This window comes from Fulmarus glacialis, unplaced genomic scaffold, assembly GCF_000690835.1.
Source record: "Fulmarus glacialis isolate BGI_N327 unplaced genomic scaffold, ASM69083v1 scaffold16538, whole genome shotgun sequence".
NCBI lineage: Eukaryota > Metazoa > Chordata > Aves > Procellariiformes > Procellariidae > Fulmarus > Fulmarus glacialis.
In genome coordinates, this window is record NW_009226477.1 from 10833 (window position 1) to 31156 (window position 20324).

The 20324-nt window shown below is 35.3% G+C and overlaps 1 protein-coding gene across 1 annotated transcript; it reads right to left on the reverse strand.

The window, feature by feature from the left end:
• Window positions 1-748: 748 nt before the first annotated feature.
• On the reverse strand, window positions 749-19256 carry GUF1 (GUF1 GTPase homolog (S. cerevisiae)). The gene is made up of 16 exons (XM_009582822.1): window positions 19151-19256; window positions 17682-17830; window positions 17387-17467; window positions 15218-15295; window positions 14892-14975; window positions 14332-14396; window positions 13094-13297; window positions 11356-11495; window positions 9997-10120; window positions 9491-9623; window positions 7819-7962; window positions 6686-6819; window positions 4663-4764; window positions 3151-3270; window positions 2187-2223; window positions 749-1152 (listed from the first exon to the last, which is right to left on the reverse strand). The coding sequence occupies exons 1-16, from the start codon at window positions 19248-19250 to the stop codon at window positions 1015-1017; spliced, it is 1833 nt and encodes a 610-aa protein (XP_009581117.1). The 5' UTR covers window positions 19251-19256; the 3' UTR covers window positions 749-1014.
• Window positions 19257-20324: the final 1068 nt, after the last annotated feature.

Sequence of the window (20324 nt, forward strand, 5' to 3'; positions counted from 1 at the left end):
ATTTGTTCTCTAAAATATATTTAGTAACAAGAAGTGAAGATCTGTGAAGACCCAAATTAGTCCCTGAAGATCTAAAAAATAAAAGCAGCTTAAAAGCTTTTGGAGGTGGGCATACAGTTGTGAATACAGTATATAGCATGGTCATTAACTTGTGTTAATGATTGCTTTGTTGACACTTCCAAAAGCAAGAACTTATATTAAGCACACTTAACTACAGCTTTCAAGTGAGAACTGACAAACTTTAGTATGTAAACAATGTAAGTAAAACTTCAACAAGTACACCAAGACATGTTCTAACCAAACCTTCATGCCAAAGGAATTCTTTAAGGACTTCATTGATCTTATTGGTGGAGTAGTTACATATCTTGTGTTTTAATATATTAAGACTTGAGATTTCTTTGGAGATTAGCATAGGTAGGCTGTATTCATGGTAAACCGACACACTTCAACAAGTTTAAAATAAATAGTGTGGTACATTAAAAAGAGTCATTATTAGTTTTTCTTGATGCGATTTCCCAACATCATCATGATTTCCTGACAACAGCAACTTTAAAAAGTAAAACAGGAAGCAGCTTGATGTTTTTGTGGCACAGTTCAAATTTTAAAAAAAAAAAAAAAGCATTGTTTGTCTATACATACCTTTCAACTATTTTTATAACTTTTTGCCACATTGTTCCTGTTCTCTCATACAGACTTGCAATGCAAAAATAAAACATAATTATGTTAAATTTTAAGTGTTAAAAAGTATGAAAACAATGAAATGCAATGAAAAACAACAAAATGAAAACTTTTAGATTCAGTTAAGTCAATTTTAGTAACTTTAATTTTATAATAATCTGCAAGTATCTGTACATTCTAAGTACATAGTCCTTTCAATTTATGTTCCCACATATATTTAATTTACACCATTTAAAGTCAAATATATTCCCTCTCAGAGTGATAAATTATACATGAGCTTATCATGGTACTGTCTGCAAAAAGTTGAGAGAATAATCAGCTACATGTCACTGATCTCTATTTGTCAGTTTGTCTCTTTAAAACACGTATAAAGGCATCTCTTGGTACTTCCACATTGCCAATTTTTCTCATCAACTTCTTCCCTTCTGCCTGCCTCTTTAAAAGCTTCATTCTTCTTGTAATGTCTCCACCATACTACGAAAAGGAGAAGTATTTTAGTAAGCTTAAATGCAACTACAATACATTTCAGCAACACTAAACTCAAGGGCTTAAAAATAGTCAGAAAGGCTAGTTACATTATGACAAAAGATTATTTTATACTCCAAATAGTTATCCCAAAAGACCACTGGTTAAAAAGAATAAGGGAGCAAGTATGCATGTTCATTGAGGGTTGAATTCAGTTACCTAAATACATACATTCACATAAGCATGGCTGACATTAGACACAACCTATAGGATATCCAAATCCCCTTGGAACAGCAGCAGGATGCCAGCTCAGATACGCTGGGGCATCTTGACTAGCAGTAGGTGCCTATGTCTAGATAACTTAACTGAACCCTTAAACAATGTTGAACAAACACCATCCCATGTACGTGCCTACCAGAAGAATTCCATAAGTTGTGAGAAAGGGACACTTGTTTAATTTTTATCCCAACATGTTCGCTTCAGAGAGCTAAAGACAAGTAAGAGGCATCACATTTTTCCTATAGCTTTGTCCAGTCCTGTTGATAGTCAACTATTGCATATTTAAGGCCTTGTCATGATGTTTTACTGAAAACCCATGTAAAAGTCTAATCACAATCAGTCTCTAAAGAAGCATTTTTATAGTTTCTTAAATCACCTGGAAAAAACAATTTAGGATATGTGTGAAGTTACACATATGTGCGTGTACACACACATACATTTACTGTATGTCTACAACTATTAGAAAATGGTGAGGAGACAGGAGTGAACACAGACACACACTGTTGAGTTCACTCTAAGGGTGTAATTTTGAAAAAGCCGTTACTCTTTCTGATCCACTCTTACTGCAAGCTGCAACTAGAGGTTACATGAGTTGAATTTTAAAATAAAAGCTTAAAAGTATCTGTTAATATTCCATTGACACTTAGGAGCACAAGCAGAATGTGATTTTGCTGGGTTTCTAGGAAAAGATAGGCCTAGCACATTAGCAAGACTCTTAGGTTTGCACTCATCAGAAACATCAAAAAAATGAAAAAAATACCTACACATTTTGCCACAACATTTTTTCTGTAAGCTTTCAGCCTGTAAAATAAAATAACATATATACTTTAACACATTAGAACATGTGTTCCTATATGTGAAGCTAAATATGAGTTGTCAAAATACTAAGCATTGTTTTTCTACTAGTTTTGTAAGATGCACTGGAATCATGACATTTTCATATTTTGTACACAGAAGACAAAGTTCTAAACAAAAGACTTAATTCACATTTCTCAATTCTAGAAATATCCCTTAGGGTGTATAGTATGTACATAAAAATTACAGTCTTGCCTTTTTATCTAGGATTTCTGCTATGATTCACAGTAGGCGTTACATATGTGTGTATATAGATATGTACCCACAAATTCTTACAGCACCTCTGCTTGGATCCCTACCTTTAATTCTTTTACCACAATTTAAATCCTATTTAAACAGCAACAGCAAAAATGTGACAAGAAACACAGCATCAAGGAAACAGTTTGCTCTAAAAGAAGTGAGTGCTGCTAAGAAATAGTTGTGTGTTCAGCTTGCAACGTATTTCCTTTGGAATAGCACAGTTCAGTTCTTTTTTTTTTGCTGATTCTCCCAGAGGTTAAACTATTCCACAACTACCTAATTTTTTCAGTAGTAAGAAACTTTTTCCACTGCCAAAGAGGAAGTGGACAGATGGGTGTTGCAAGTTATACTCTACCCACTGCTGACCACAAGCAATTTAAAATAAAAATACTTTTTTTTTTTTTTCAATTAAATTTATACAAAGTCCTTAGTCATAGTCACAGGTCAAATGTTTTGTTATTCCCCCCCCCCCCCCCAAGAGGTCTCGTAGCATATACAAGAAAAATACGACTTTACAGTAAAATCCAAGTACTGTAATGTATAAAACTATTTAGGTAAGACATTAAAAATCCATATTTTAAGTAGCTTAAAATAAGGGGAAAAAAAAAAGGGAAACAGAAGGGCTTCACTTACGTTTCTCTTGCAATGATTTTCTTGCCAATAGCAGCCTGGATGGCTATTTCAAACAACTGTCTAGGTATAGCATCTTTTAAACGTTCACACAGGAACTTACCAGTAGCATATGCCTTATCACTGAAAAAGAAAGTCACCATGTTTTCAGAAAGAGTAATACAACCCCAAAAATATATCCATAGTCCAAACTGTTTGATAAAAGGATTTTAGTAAAGGTTTTCCTCTTTTTAACTCAAAAGATAAGCTGATCAGATCATAATTTTACATCTAATGAGTGGTCTCTTTATGTCACCTGTTTCATACAAACAGGTGATAAGACTGTATTAACAGAAGGTCTTCAAATAAATTTAAAATATTTATTATAAACAGCCTGATTATCTATCACACTGAAGCCATTTTGAATACTGTCACAGCTTCAAGTTTAAACTAGAAGGTCAAGGAGGATTTTCATTGATAGTAGGCCCGAAAGGTCAAAAAATCTAGGTATTATAGACATATTTTTAAAAGAACTATTTTTAAATAACAAGAAAAAAAACAAACAGAAAATGTTTTAATATACTCTTGTCATCTGCTAATAAAAATTATCCAACTATATTCAGCATCTGCATATGCTTCATATTTTGGAAAGAGAAAACGACAAAAGGTCTAAAAGAAGCTACTAAGCAGATACTTTCATAAGCCATTGAAAATAAATGGGTCTCTTCTCTCTAAAACCATCCATATTTAGTGAACATTTTTGAGCAACATAACAGCTGAAAACAGTTTTACATGTTTTCATGTAGCAACAATGTGACTCCCTGCTACCTGTATAAAACAAACAGTTTAAGCATGAAGTACTTACGTAATGTTCATTAAGCATTACAGTTTTAGAAGACAGAGATACTTATTTGTATAATTAGGACAAATAATAATGGCTAGCTTAATACTGAGCTTACAGTAATCTCCGTAATTCTTTCTCTATAAACGTAATTCAGCATAATTCTTTTTATATAGACAGATACAGTCTATTCACAGTGAGAGGACTCTGAGAATAACTGAAGCAGGAGCAGAATGAATGCTGTCTACAAGTAAAAAAAAAAATTTGTAATCTAAAGCTAAAAGAAAGGCTATCATGAGTTTTAGAGAGCGAAACAGTTCAGGGGTGCTAGCTAAACTGATCAAGAAACACATGTTAAAGCAATAACTAACTTTTGCAAGGCTGGCCACTCCATTTTGCATTTCCATTTTCAAAGATACCAGGACAGTGCCGTAAACAATTCATCTGGCATCTCCTAGACTGGTCTGTTTTAAATTTTTCCAGCCCGTTGAAAGACTGGCATTTTGCATTTCCTTCTCCTCCCTGCCTTACATTACCACAAAAATATTAGAGCTAGCAAAAGTGGCGATGTGGTGAAATCCTCAATGCTGTTTTCACACACATATATATGTATTACTAATATATGACAAATATGATTTCATTGTATATTAATAGGAAGCCTTATTCCTTTGGAATAGAGAATCCAGTCAACCTACTTGTGTATGATCGTAGCCAGTTCTTCAACTGGATTTCCATTTAGAAGGATATCCATTTTGATAAGGTCTGCTGCCTGGTATCCTGCATCTTCATAATCAAAACTAAATGAAAGCAGTTTAAAAGTTAGTGATGGTTTTGTAAAAATTATATTCTGCATTCTTTGTTCCATAAATTTTAAGTTTTAGATACATTTCTTAATAAAACACTCAAACTTTTTATTAAAATAGGAGCACAGTTTTTAATAGTCTCTCAGTACGTCTCCCTTATGCAAGGCTGGACTAGAAATTTACTGCAGATAAATCTCATCTCCAAGGCAGCAGAAGACATCATCCTATCTTCCAGCTACTCAGCAAGATAAATCAATCAAAACTCTACATTCTTACTGCAATCTCTTAAAGAGTTTATTCAAACACTGCTTTTCTATCAGCTGGAAGTTCCTTAAAGCTCCAGGCAACAGAACTCTTCAACACAGCTTTTGAAGACTAAACATCCTTCATGTCACACAAATTAAACACTAACACTGGATTGTTTTCTTTTCATCCTCTCATTTGACAGACTTTTATATGACCCCTATTATCATTCTCTCTGACAACAAAGTTCTCCTCTTCATTTCCAAACCATATTTCTCTTTTGGTAGGTATGGGCCTTCCTGTCTATGTGTCAGTCTGCAAAAATTCTTAAAAATGGAGAAGATGCAGAGATACACGTATGTAATATATATATATCTTGTATGTAAGTATAAATGTGGAGAATGCCAGTACCACTAATGTGGTCAGATCTGAAATATCAGAAGAGAGGGGAAAAAAATCCTTTAAGAGTATTTGAAAGTACTTCTGTCTTAATTGGCTTAGATAAACCATAGTTGTGTGGATAGATTCATATAACAGAAGTATGATTATGGAGAGCATTAAATACACAAGCAACATTAGGGAGTCAATTAGGAAATAAAAATTGAGAAATAAGACAATGCAACATTGTTTGCAATCACACCTGAATCAAAGGAAACCCAGCATAATTCTGCTAATGAGATAGCTTCTTGATAAACATTGGTTTTTACCTAGTTGGAGAGCTAGATCCTGAGAGAAAATTCAAAATCTCCATCCCCCTTTTTCTTCTACCTGTCCTTCTTGCCTCCCCACTTCTGCTTATGCTTCTACTTCAAATATACACAAGCCCGGGGAAAACACATCTTGCCTTACCTTTATAAGGCATATTTAAGACAACAGAAACTCAAACCAAATTCAGTCCTTCAACAAAATTCATTTCTATGCTTATACAATGAAAAATGTAATTGGGTATACCAGTTCCTGTCAAAATGTAATATATCTTGCTAACAACATGTCTACATACCAGGTTTGTAAGAGCTATTGAGTCTCCTGTGGCATAAGCTCATCTGCCATGCAACGTTTTCCCTTCCATTAAACTCACAAAGGTTCTTCACAAATGGCTGAGCATTATTCTAACCTCTGAATTTATAGAATCCACCCACCGCTGAACATTTTGTCTCAAAATACAGATGATTTACTTTATTCCCACAATAAAGCATGTAAGTAAGTGTTGTTTGTTTTAAATATAGTTTGTTGATTGTTTTATTAGCTTTAAAGAATCAGTATTTGGTTATTTTCCCTTTTCCACCAAGAGACAATACAGTAGGAAGTACATTTTCAGTGATTCCTTCGATAGAAAATGCCCATTGTCACTTTAGACAAACAAGAACCATCTAGATCTTACTCAACTAGATGAGTGAGTGCCGCTCTATAGGTCACACTTGAAAAATACATGCATCACCAGAGAAAATTATTATTACATAGCAATGCACTTTTAGTGTTTTTCAGATTTATTTCCATCCATTTTCACAGTGAATCTAATTCATTAAAGGTGAAGTAAGACTCAGTTTGCAGCACCATCATAAAAGAATATTCTTCACTTGTGCCCTTCCATGTCTTCTTCTCAGATCTTTTTTCATTCACCCCTTCGGGTCAAGGGTGGGGAGAGGGGAAGGCGGACAGAGGAGGTAGTTACCTTGCATAACCAGAAGACAGAGACTTAAGAGCATCATAAAAATCCACCACAATTTCATTCAGTGGAAAGAAGTATTTTAGCATAACCCTGTGTTCATCAATGTACAACATATCCTTCTGGACTGCCCTACGATCCTAGACAAATAAAAATTGTTTCAATTCCCCCTGACACAAGTTTTCTACAAATTAATACAAAGCAAATTAAAATACACAGCCATCCAGTCTCCCGTACTTCAAGCCCCAAAGTAACTTTCCTATTGGTAGTTTGCTAAAGTCCCAGAACAAATGAAGCACCATAATAAATGAAGTAGTTGTAACTTAACTGGACAAATGATTCAAGTCTATCATCTCTAAAAGGTGAATTTCTGAAATCCTTAACAGTTTCTGCTTACTGCTGCCTTTTAAATGTACAATCATTTGGCCATAAAATCTCACTGAAATTAGACTTTCACATACATTGGGGTATTACACAGTAGGACTTGCAGGCTCATCTTCTTTTCTGCCAGAAGGGTGTTCTTAAAGTTATTTTAGGAATTCTTTGTAATAGATCTTATACTTCACTGTACTGACATACTAGTAATATACTCTTCTGTATAATACATTTTGAAATGTTAAAAGCTAAGAAAATATTGTGAAGAAATTATATAAAGACAATACACATGGCAGTTAAAACATTTTTAGTTAAAACTATTTCAAATACCCTTGGGGAAATGTGTTTGGCCATCACTACCATAAATGTACTCCAGTAAAGTACTGAAAACACATGAAGCCTCATTACAGGTTAACAGAAGTCGTATTTCCATGAATATATGTCTAAAAAACAATAGATCTTATTCCCCTGCTGCAGATTCCATTCTTTCAGGAAAACAGAACTAGCTATGAATTTGTCTAGTACAGGATGCTTGACCAGGTACTTATAGTCACTGAGCTTCATCACTAACTTTCAGTATAAGGATTTTGTAGTTCACAAATAATTTTACACATAAAAAGTTTAAAATATTTTTTTTCAAAAATACTTAATAATTACTGTCAAAGGTACTCTTCAATAGTATCTAGTATCTTACTATCTAGTATCTTCACTTTAAGTATGATATGACGAGCTTAAAAATAAAAATGACAAAACTATATACCAACCTGACACAAAGCAATTATTTTCCCAATGTATTCATGAGGTGTTACAATAGTACCAAGAACAGTTGGCTCCAAATATTCAGATACTGAAAGTTTATCAGGAAACTGAGCAGGGTTGATAATAGTAATCTCTGCTTTACCATACTCCTGAAAACAAACAAACAAACAAAACGGATACTGTAATTTTACAAATACGTAGACTGAATAGCAAAGGAGACAAATGTAGCATTGAAAAAAATGCTAAAAAATGTTTCAATTGCTTGGAAACACTTGTGAATTATGTAACCCAAATTCATACCAAGCACAATTTTGAAAGAGATTTCTACATCGCATACAGAAGTCTCCAATCAGCATATCTTTAAATACCATTATATAGAAAGATTATAGGAATTACTTTTCACTAGGAAAACGTCTTTTTAAGAATTTTATCCAGTGAATTTTAAACACAAGAAGTGCTTAGAACTAGGACTACAACCCAGAGTTATCCTCAGAAATAAAAAAGCCTTTCTGTCCATCTTTCCATTTCTTTCTTTTCCCTGTAGAGCAAGGATCTTCCTTCTTACTCCATCCTGATCCTGTAAGGTATAAGGCACAGCTTCAACAAAAGACCTGCTCCAAGTATTCTGGAGTTTGGTAATGGGGACATTCTTCTCTAAGTAGAACTTTGGGCTCAGGCTCCCTTACAGGCTGAAGTGGGCTTAGAAATTAAGTTTTTGATTCCCATGCAAGTGTTTTCATGACCTATTTTCTTCTAGTCCAACATCCGGATAAGGGCTGGAGTTATCCTTCTGAAGTAAGAATAAAAGGAAAGTCGTGTTTCTTATTGTGTACATATAACCCCCCCATGCACCAAAGCAAGCGATTATATCACTTTCCACTGACAAGGCAGTGTTCTTGAAAAATGACCCAACTTCCAGCACTGTTTGAAAACAGTGTCCCACATCAGCAATCCAAAATCACTTATGCACCAAAGGTGTCAACTACTTCATTCATAGCTGCTACACTGCCTAAGCAAGAAACCAAAATAACTGGAGAGTAAAAGGGTCTATGCCTTACACTTTGCAAGTAGAGTAACCTTTCTTACAGAAGCTGTTTGGAATTTACAGATTTTCTGTAATATTTAGAGGTACATGTTGGATAATAAGGAGCCGACCTATTTGCAGCCTCCTCTGTCAGCAAGTGCTCATAACTCCAACTCTCTTTAAACTCACAGTTATTTTCTTTGCACCCAGTTCAATGAAGTTTGCACATGCCTGTTTCACCACTATCGAAAACTCACTTGTCTTCACCAGCCCCTGCCAGTCTACAGTAGTATTACAAGCTATTCCCAGAAACGTTAATATTTTCTGACTGATAAAGCCTGGGAGATTATTTCACTTCCTTTAAACTCAGTCCAGTCAGTATGCACTTAAAAGAATACAACAAGAAATGTGTCCTTTATTCCCATTTTCAAGGACAGGTGTAAGGCATAAAAAGAGAGTGCTTGAAGTGGAAGGGGGAAGGAAAGCTAACATTCTTAAAGTCCATTTTAAAAAGTTTTAAGTTAAATACTGGTGTATCTAATGTTTACCATAAAATAAAGTACTAGTCTACATTAAAAAAAAAAAGTGTAGATGTTTATTAGAGGAGGCTTTTAAGCTGCTATTTACATAAAGCTGTAATAAATTTAACATACCTTTATCAACTTTGCTGAGGAAAGAATAGCTTTATAAGGAACCGTAGGTGCAGTTAAAATAACAGACATGTTATACTCTTGCTCCAAACGTTGATTAAAAACTTCCATATGTAAAAGACCAAGGAAACCCAACCTGGAAAAAAAAGGTACTGTTGGTAGAAGTATTTGTATATCCCCTGGAATTTCAGTGGGCTTTTTTTCTCTCCAGCATGTTCACACTGCTAGTCTTGCAATATCAGGCACAGCAAACAATCTCTGAAAGACCAAATGATCCTACAGTTGAATAGTATGAGTCTTTGAGAACAAAAACTATCAATCACAACAAATTGCATACTCTGCGCAAATACAGAACATAAGAAAATCAAATGCTTTTGATCTTTACCTACCATTAATTTTAATTAAAGCTCCTAAACTTGAATTCATTTTAATTCAACCTTCAGTTGACTTAAACCTGCATTCTCAATTTACAAACAGTTCCAAAAATGAAAGCAGTATAAAAGCCTCACCTCCATCCAGCTCCTAGGGCAAGGCTACTGTCACGATGAACAGTTACACTGGAGTCATTCAATGTCAGCCTTTCCAAAGCACTTTTGAAATTATTATATTCTGTTTGATCTACAGGATACATTCCTGTCAGAATATATTAGATAGAAGTGATGTGACAGCTTTATCTAGTGTGTACTTAGCTTTCAAATATGCCTTTTACAGTGAACACAGTAATGAAATCAGAAAGAGCTTACTTGCTGTTCCAACTTTTTTAAAATGTGAAAAACAATACAAGGAATTTTTTCTTTTCACCAAAAATCAGTTAAAATGTAATAAAGTTTTAGATTACCTCAAAAAACCGAGGAATTAACATTCAAACCATAATGGTAGGGATACTGTACTCATCTAATCCTTCACAGTTGTGGAAGAGGCACAATTGTTTTGCAGGGCTGCAGTGTAAACATGTAGCTTAAACATAAATGAATAAAAGATGTTCCTTCAAAGATAAGAGTGAATGGCAAAAAAGAAATTTGCCATATCAAAGTTGTGAATGTTTCTATAATTTTTTGAAGTTAATAAAAAGCAGTCGTCTGTATAATTACTGCCTGAAATAGGTTCTACTGTACCACTTTTCACATCACCATGTGTTCAGAAAATGTAGATTGCTCTATACCAAGAAGCAACACACATGCACACAAAAAAAAAAATTACAGGATTACACCTTTCTACATTCACTGACAGACAGCATAATATCCATGAGACAGTTCAAGTGAATTTTACACATTCCATCACAACAAGTCTAGAAAGTGATTTACAGAATTTATTTCTTTCTAAAGCCATCTTCCATAGCATTTGTAGTAGTTACTGGAAGCTGGTGGCAACAGCTTAACAGAACTATTCAAGCTTAAAAAGTCAAATCTTTTACAGAATCATTCTGAATATTAGCTTTGGTAGTTTACCATATTTAACAAAAATTAAACAGTTGCTAATTTTTAAAAGAAAAAAGATTTCACAATAATTATGGAAACCCGGTTATCAAGATGAAGAATTCCTAAATGGACTTCATTTTTTTGAAGTCTCAACTCTTCTTTTCCAGCTATCAAGAATTTACTGGCATTAGAAGCAATAATTCTGGCTAAAAATACATGTTAGTCTTGTATTCATCTAAAACCAGTCTGCAACTATTATGAATCTTGTCTGTTGAGTCACAGGGAAAATTACACAAAGCTTATAAATGATGTGCCTCTGTAGCTTAACTTTGCTAAAATTCCAATCCTCACAACTCTTAATATACACATATATTACTTTAGAAGCTTTAATAGCTCTCTTAGTCTGGTTACTGGAAAAGTAATTCCATCTTATATCAGTTTACTTCTCACCTGCAAAAACCATTGGCTTCGCTGACTTAAAGCCAGGCAAAGGCTCCACTGGCTGTTTATAGAAAAACAGTGTGTCTCCTATTTGTGCTTCTGTTACTTCTTTCATTCCAGCAATCAGGTAGCCCACCTGTCCAGCATATCTAAATAAAATAGGCATTATATGGACATGCTTCTTGGCATTATCAGTATTTCTGCTGTTTTCCCCACTTGACTTCACCCAGTCAGAAATTCAAATAAATCACCCCCCTAAAAGCCCATACACAGTCCAAAAGCCAGATTTAAGTTGTTTCTCCTCTGAGCTGTGAACTTTATCTCAAGGGACAAACTATCTGTTGACTCAAGTAGCTCTATTTCTGTTACAGTTAAACAGTACATTTATAGTTCTGGATTCTGAATGCTGTGCTACTCTCAGTTTGAAAGCTGGAGCTAGAAGGAACTTCTCAAGGATCTAAGAAACAGAAGCAGAACAGTTCCCAGCTGCCACCACAAGTTTTATATACTAAGCGGCAGAAACAATGTAAGACAAATGCCTTCCATGGGCCCATAATGCTGTTTAGGAGAGGAACACATGGTAGATAAAGAATAAAACAGAGTGTACTGATTTTGGCTGGCATAGAGCTAACTTTCTTCGTCGCAGCCCCATATGGTGCTGTGCTTTGGATTTGTGAATAAAATGGTGTTGACAACACACCAGTGTTTTAGCTGTTGCTGAATAGTGCTTGCACAGCATGAAGGCTTTCTCTGTTTCTCACTTTGACACCCACGGCAAATAGGCTAGGGCAAGAGGCTGGGAGGTGATATAGCCAGGCCAGCAGACCTAACTGACCAAACCATGGATATTCCATGCCATAGAACGTCATGCTTGGCAATAAAAAACAAGGAGTATAGTCTTTCCAAGGTGGCTGTTGCTTGTACACTAGCTGGTCTGCTAGTGATCAGTCTGCTTGTGGGAGGTGGTGAGTAACTGATTGTCTTTGCATCACTTCCCCCTTTACCCCCTGCTTTTCTTTTTCCTTCACTTATTTAACTGTCTTTATCTTGACCCATGAGTCTTTCCTCAATTTTGCTTTTCCAGTCCTCTCCCCCATCCCGCTGGGGCAATGAGCAAGTGGCTGGCTGGGTGCTTAGTTGCTGGCTGGGTTCAACCCACCACACACAGTAACGCAGTCTCACTGAGAATCTCCCAAGAAAGTCGTTAACACATACTTGTATGCAAACTAATAAAGTTTCTCCACTAATTCTAAGTACCTGATTTTCTTCCCACTGCTGCCATGAGGAACCAGTTTCTGGAAGCTGTTGCATTCATGGATTTTAAGTTTTCCACCCTCAAAATATGCTGCAGCAGTAACTAAGATGAAGCCCCATTCCCTTCCACTCTCAAACAAGGTAGTTCCTAGAAATAAATTGGACAGCTGAATAAGAATATCAAATGCTAGTCTTAAAAAAAACTAGCTGTCCAGATATTCCATGTACTATAGATGATAGAATGGCCTCTTCCCCCTAGCAGCACTCAAAAACCAATCCCCAAAAGCTTCTGCCTCAGCATGCCCAAAATGAAAAACACTGCCATTGAGCATTAAATTACAGATAATCATCATAAAAAACCCCACCACCAAAGAACAAAACCCACAAACATCTCCGAGCCTTTACCACTCAAAGTAAAAATCAATCAGAAACGCAGGATTTCGTATCTTATACCAATTTATGATTTGTTCCATTGAAAGAAATTTTTACTTACAGTTTATGTGTTGGCTGCTCATTCGGAGTCAGAATTCCGACTTCATTAACTTCGTATCTTTTCTTTGTGTGCGCAGACACAATTTTATGCCCTTTCTGAATCTCCCCACCAAAAAGTGCAATGTTAGCTATGACGCCTCGGTAGTGGTCAAAGGTGGAGTCAAACACTAAGGCTTTCAATGGATCAGCAGTATTACAATGGGGTCTGTCACAAAAAAGTTTAAAACCATATATTAAGCAGTGTGTTTTTCATTCAATATCAAATGAGGAAGCACCCCATCCCAAAAACTTCCACGTTAAAATAGATAAAACTACTGAGTAATTTTCAGTAAACAAACACATACCAGACATCATTTCAATGTTTCACTGTTATGCAGCAAATCTTTACGTTTTTTTTCTCCCATGTGCAATAGCAGTACAAATAGAACAAAACCAAATGCATATTCATCATACCCATTTCACAACAGCTGAAACCGATGCTTAAAATATCGTATTACGGGGGAAACAAAAATTCAACAGTTACATTCCAACAGCTGAGTTTTTTAAAAAAAAAAAAGAAAAAGTTCACTGATATTTTGGTTTTGCCATCTTTCACGGAAACCTAATCTCAGATTTTCATTGTGGTTTCTTTTAGCTATAATTATTAACTAATATGAGGATTACAATAGTAGGAAAAAAGATTAAAAAGCAATATGCTAATTGAAACTAAACTGTAATTCAGCAGCTTTGTCATCAAGTTCCTAGATAAAAGTCTATTTTAAAGGTTGGATTCCAGATATGAAACTCTAAACACAGCAGATTTCAATTACCTTTATCATTTTAACAATGCGATGTTCAAAAGGAGTAACAGCACACATAGATCCTCAAACACTAAGTTTCATGGAAGCTATATAAACATTCATAGAAGTATCACCTTTAGTGGCTCACCTCTCATCTTTCATTTCATACTGAATTCATTTTCATTTCCCACTTCTTAAGAATAAAGAAGTCTTCTCTGCTGACATTCACACATTCATTTTTTAAAAGGCATCTCAAATCTGAAGCGTCATTTTTTCTGATTTGTAATTTGAAACTGACTTAACCAGCTCAGACATCAGATGTCTCCCACATCTCTTTATAAGTACTGACTTTAAATCAGATAAATATTAAGTGCAAAACTAGTGCCATTATACTGTATAAATGCAACTCGTTGTTTCCTAGTTAACCTTACAAGGTTTCACAACTAAATACAGAACTTACGGTGGAATCTTCTCAATGACCTTTTGAAGAACTTTTTCAATGTTTGTTCCTTGTTTAGCAGAAATCTAAAACAAGTCCAACAACAATTTTATAAGACATGTGTCTTACATTCATTCAGTATCTATTAAACAGCGTCACATTTACTTAGACAGTTTTGGTGGCCACAGATACTACTACCCATAAAAAGCACTCTGAAGCACACTTTAGAACGCTATTACTATGAAATGCTTATTTGATTATAAATTATTCTGTAACATTTTTTTTCTCTCCTTAATGGCAATTGTTACAGTAAAAGTGAAAAGAATTTACGGACCCACAATGAGAAATAATTTAAAATCTATCTGATGCCATTCATCAAGACATACTAGAATTTTTAACTGGGAAGTATGTTCTCCACTCTTGCTTTCCAGGAGACAATCTTTAAAGAAATTCATATATGTCAGACAAGGACAGGCAGACAGATGACACCCTGTTAATCTACTACGTGTGTATCTTTCAGTAGCTACAAAGTAGATACAGATATACAATCAGCCATGTTATAAAACTTCTAGAGATCTTACCCTTACACATTCATCTACAGGGATATCGAACAGCTTCTCAATTTGTTTTTCAACTCTTTCAGGGTCTGCATTCTTCAAGTCAATCTGAAAAACAACAAACTGCTAAATATACAGGCAATCATGTCTTCTGTATGATCCAACACTGTAGTTTCCAAATACACAAGTCAAGGAACCTTTATGAGTATTTATGAGTAAAACATAAAGTTCTTATTATATTCTAGCTATTTTTTCATTACATATTTCTATTTAAGGATACATTTCTTATGAATCTTCTACACCTTTAAACAACACAACTATTTAATATGAAACTCTCAAACCTTTATTACCTTATTTATGACAGGAATTATTGCAAGCTGTGCTTCAAAAGCAAGATAGAAGTTTGCCACTGTCTGAGCCTGAATACCCTACAAAATAAGCATTAAAAAAGTTTAACATGGAATGTTCCTGGTTTTGGGGGTTTTTTGTTTGCTTGTTTTGTGGTTTGTGGGTTTTTTTTTGTTTGTTTTGGTGTTTGTTTTTTTTTTTAGGCGTACTATAAAATATAAAATTACTTTGCTATTCTAGCCACTCCTTCATTTGGGGGACTGAAAATAAGTTATTGATTATACACATTGCTGAGAAAGAAAACAACATTCCTAAGTATCATTTCTCATAATCTGAATATAATTAGACAAACTAATGATGCTGTATGTGTGACCACATATGTGCAATTATTTACAGATAACACAGTATTATGCATACACTATGCACCAAGTACATATTTTTGTATACGTTATTTATTTCTGAATAACCAAGATTATAACAGGTACCTCAAAAACCAGATTTTTTGTCCATAACAAACTCTTCACAAATTAACTAAGACAAAGAAAAAGGTATGGTTATCATGGTAATAAGACTGTAGTTACTCCAGAGGGCAGGAACATACCTTCAACTTACTTTACAGTTATTTTCAAAAAAGAAAACAAACTGCAAGGTTTGTACCTCACATTTCTTTCAAAAGGATGGCAAAAGAACAGCTATGATTAGAAGAAAAAGGAAGATTACCTTCCAGACCCAAGTACCAGACAATGAAAAACAAAGAGAAAGAGATAGAGATGCTAATGAATGACATTATAAAGCCTAAGGTGACAATCGGACCAGAGAGGGCAGAAGCGGGTGGGAGAAGAAGAGGAAAAAAGAGAAGCTACTTCTTGTCTTCCGCTTTGTTTACAACAGATCAAGTGGAAAAATTACTTATATGGGGATATTCACTATAGATGTATGGGCCTAACTTTTTAGGCAACATAAAGAAGCAAAAAAAAATTATTAAAAAAAAAAAAAGGAGGAAAAAAAAAAAAGACGTATGCAAGACCTAAATCTTGAAAATTACCTCCAGAATTCAGTCTGGCAGGAGAAACATTAGCAATTATAATGAAAGAGTTGAGTTTGTGAGCATTCTGACTAAAAGGCAAATACAGAATATCAAATAATCACATAATATTTAAATATGACGTAAAAAAAAATATATACACATTAAATATAAAAACATCAGCACATTTAGAACACATACTTATTACTGAAGCTTACTTAAGAAGTCTACTTGCCCACCAAGCTAGGAAGGAACAAGTGTACATAATCATTGAAAGGAAGTTAGATATTTTTTTTTCATGTAACAAGGAAAAAAGTAGCATTCATTTGACCCTTGTACAATCCAATCATAAATACGCCACAGAGAAAATTATCATCAAAATACTTCGTGAGAATGTGTCTGTATTTAAAATCATGTTCCCGTAATCCTCATATTCTAGTCTGTTAACTGATTGTTCAAAATGTTCCTAGCACTGTACAAATAAAAGTACAACTAAAATCTCGAATTTCACTTCCCTCCTAGTACAGACTTTGTCTGTAAATTTATAAGAGTTATCACTTTACAAACATTTTACTCCCTCACTCTCCTGCTTCTCCTGAAAGATCAGTCAAGAACCTATTAATCTAGTGGATACAAAACTTCAAGTTTCCAGAATAAGTTTATTCACATTCATCTTTAGCTTTAGTGTCCTTTAGCTTTAATGTCGCCAGTATTGGTTTGTATTATTGACAATCAAAAACACAACAGCAATTACTTATAACTAACAGTGTGGTTGGTTGAACAAATCATCAAGCTTTCCAACAAGAAACTTAAGGTACTCAAATGGGTATTAGTACAACAGCTGAAAGTTCTCCAGACTGCCATTTGCAAAGTTCATACTCTGTACAAAGTAGGATCTGATTCTTCACTAATCCTGTGCTTTTATTTCTATGTCATGGAACTGCAGTATCTAGCAACACACAAGTATTTGTCTCTAGTTTTTTTTTAAAACTCCCATTACTCTTCTTCTGCAACGTAACACTTTTATAGAGACAGACCAGGGGCAAAAACACTGATGGAAAAATTAAAAAAAACCCTAATCTTCTCTCTAGCTTACTTAAAGAAATTGCTGAAATTCTAAGCAGAAAACAAGAATTAAGAACTCCACCTCATTTGCATCCACTACAAGTATGACACCTTGACAGGCAGACAGTGACCGTGATACTTCATAGCTGAAATCTACATGGCCCTGTGGAGAAAATAAATGTTTAGAATTTCAGGTATTTCTAGAGTCCTTTGCAAAGATTTCTGTATTATGATGTTTTCATTTGTATATATGTTCATCCAAAACACAATTCTTACAAAAAAAAAAAAAGAAACTGAATAAACACAAAAATCTCCTACTTTGAAATATAAAGACATTTAGCTTTGTGTGATTTAAACACTTTTTATACTTAACTTACTGGCGTGTCAATAAGATTTAAGAGGTAGTTTACTCCTTCATGACTGTAAAAGAGAGATGCAGATTGTGCTTTAACTGTAATTCCTCTTTCACGTTCCACTTGCAGTTTATCCAGCACTTGTTTATTACGGCCAGTTTTAGCAATTGTTCCTAAGATAAAAAAAACAGTTTTATTACCTGATTTAGCACATTAGCTCTCAAAATAAATAATTCTTGAAAATGCCATTAACCAGGAGAACATGGGACTTGCAGCTGCAAATGAAGCTCTTCCATCTGATTAAGCTAAGCTTTATCATAGAGCTTGACAGACCTGAATTCAAAACTCCATTCTCTCACAGACATCAGGTAAAATTGCCCATAGTGACACATAGGAGATAATCATAAAGAATAACTTTGATCAAAAGCTTCTCTCTTGGGTTTTGTTTTGCTCACTGCTTAAGTGAGAAAAGCAAGACTCTTCCAAAGGGTATTTCTGAGTAGCTAATTTAAGCTCTGCTCTGGAATTAGTCTCCTCTTGGGAGATACAGCAATTGCTTTACAGCTTACCTTAGAGAATCCTCTAAGGCAACCTCTGTCTCTCCCTTCCAAGGAAAGCCTAGTTTCAAGGTCATTTATAGTTATGAAGATCCCTTAGCACTTCTGTTTCTCACTTTCACTTTAAAGGGGGGTAGTTTTCCTTATCCTCAACAACAACACAGAAATAAAAACATTGAAGTCCAAGAAGCACTCTGATGAGGACAAAATAAAAACCTCTGAAGATGAAAGTAACACAACTTCACCAATATTTAGAGCAAAGGAAAAAGCAAGTCTATATAGCAGCTGAGAATCTATGGAATTACACTTAATTACTAGCAGTTATTCTACACGCTAAATGTAAATCAACATAGGGCTGTACATTTCTAAAACTAACTATGCAGCATCATATCAGCTTCAGTACAGGTAAGCTTCACCACCACGCAAGGCAGTTGTTTATGGTTTGCTCACAAGAGGACCTATCATTACTTTCATCTTAGTACAAGCAGCTGAAGTTCCTCTCTGTTTCAATAACACTTTTGAAAACTACTCTGCCCAGAATTCCTAGGTCATGACAGTCCCCTTCTGTCCAGCCCAAACAGTGGCAGTAAACATCATACACTTGCTGTGTACTGGCCTAATGAGTGATTGGTCAAGAATGTAGCAGGTGTAGCATCTTGAAAAAGGAATTACACTCCATTTCAGTCTCTTTCTAGACTACATACTTCCTTGAGTGAACTACACACTTCCTCACCCCTACTTGTAGGCAGATCTCAACCAGAAAGTAAGTCCATCATATTCACATCTGTAACACTACACAACTGGCAGCCTAAAAGCACAAGCAACCTGGCACTAGAAGAGCAAAGATATTAGAAATTTTAGTAATACTCAAAGCTACAGAAACTTAGACATCATCTTACATGTCAAGAAAAGATAGTATAAAATGAGAACACTTACCTGTAATTTCCAACAATCTGTCTGCTAGTGTACTTTTGCCATGATCTACGTGAGCTATAATACTGAAGTTTCTAATGCTTTCAACAGGATATGTTGACATATCTAATTTTTCCTGAAAAACAGAAATTTATTTTCATAAACCATGGTTACAGTCTCTAGGTACAGTATGGCCTGGCCTTTAAAAAAGAATTAACTCTTTTCCCTAGAAGAGGCATAAGTTGAATAGAAATACAAAAACCTATATTATCATCAGTGTTTAAAATGCTAGCATTTCATTTTAGTCCTACATACATATTTATTTATTACTCTGAATAATCAGAGTATGCTGGAAAGTTGTGAAAGGTACTATGTTCTTATGAATATAGGAAGTTGGAAAACTTAAAACAGTTTCAAGTTTGCTAAACTACTAAACTTAAGGATTAAGAAAACTGGATTCAGGGGACTGTTAAGGACATCATTCTTCACAAGCGTGGTAAGAATACAGTGACGCTACCCAGCAGCTCAGGTAGCAGTGACCTTATCACAAGGAGCAAGCAGACTTTGTGGAAAAGGAAACTACAGGTAACACTTATCTTGGCTAAATTAAAAAAATGCAGAAAACCAGCCTGATTTCCTTGGCGCACACACAGAAATGTCCAACGCTAAAAAACTTTTGTGTTATTCCTACTCATTCCAAGTAATACGACATTTTGAAAAAAGGTGGCTTCTTTGCTCTTCAAAGCTTTCAGCATCAGGAACCAGGAGACCCCTAATAGCAATCAGTAACACTTCACTGAAACACTGGTCGCCGATTTTAGAGATACACATAGGCTCTTTTACACAGCCTATGCATGGCAGCTCCGGGCCAGAGGCAGAGAAGCAAGCAAGCCCGGAGCTCCTTGCTAGCATTAAAACACAGCATTAAGCAGCATTATCTGCCGTGTCCCTTGCAGCATGCCTCAGCTTAGAACGGCAAGTCCTCCTACTGCCAGGGGGACGCAAACGCCCCTGCAACGGGAAATGGCTACTCCAGGATGACACCGTCTGTCCGGGAAGGCCACCTTCTGCACGCAGGACGGCCGCCTCTGGGGACTCGCTGCAGGCCAACTCCGGGCAGGCGAAACGCCTCCCCGCGCCCGAGGCAGCGTTGGGACTCGGGCAGTCTGGGACTCACCTTGCCGCGGGAGCTGTACAG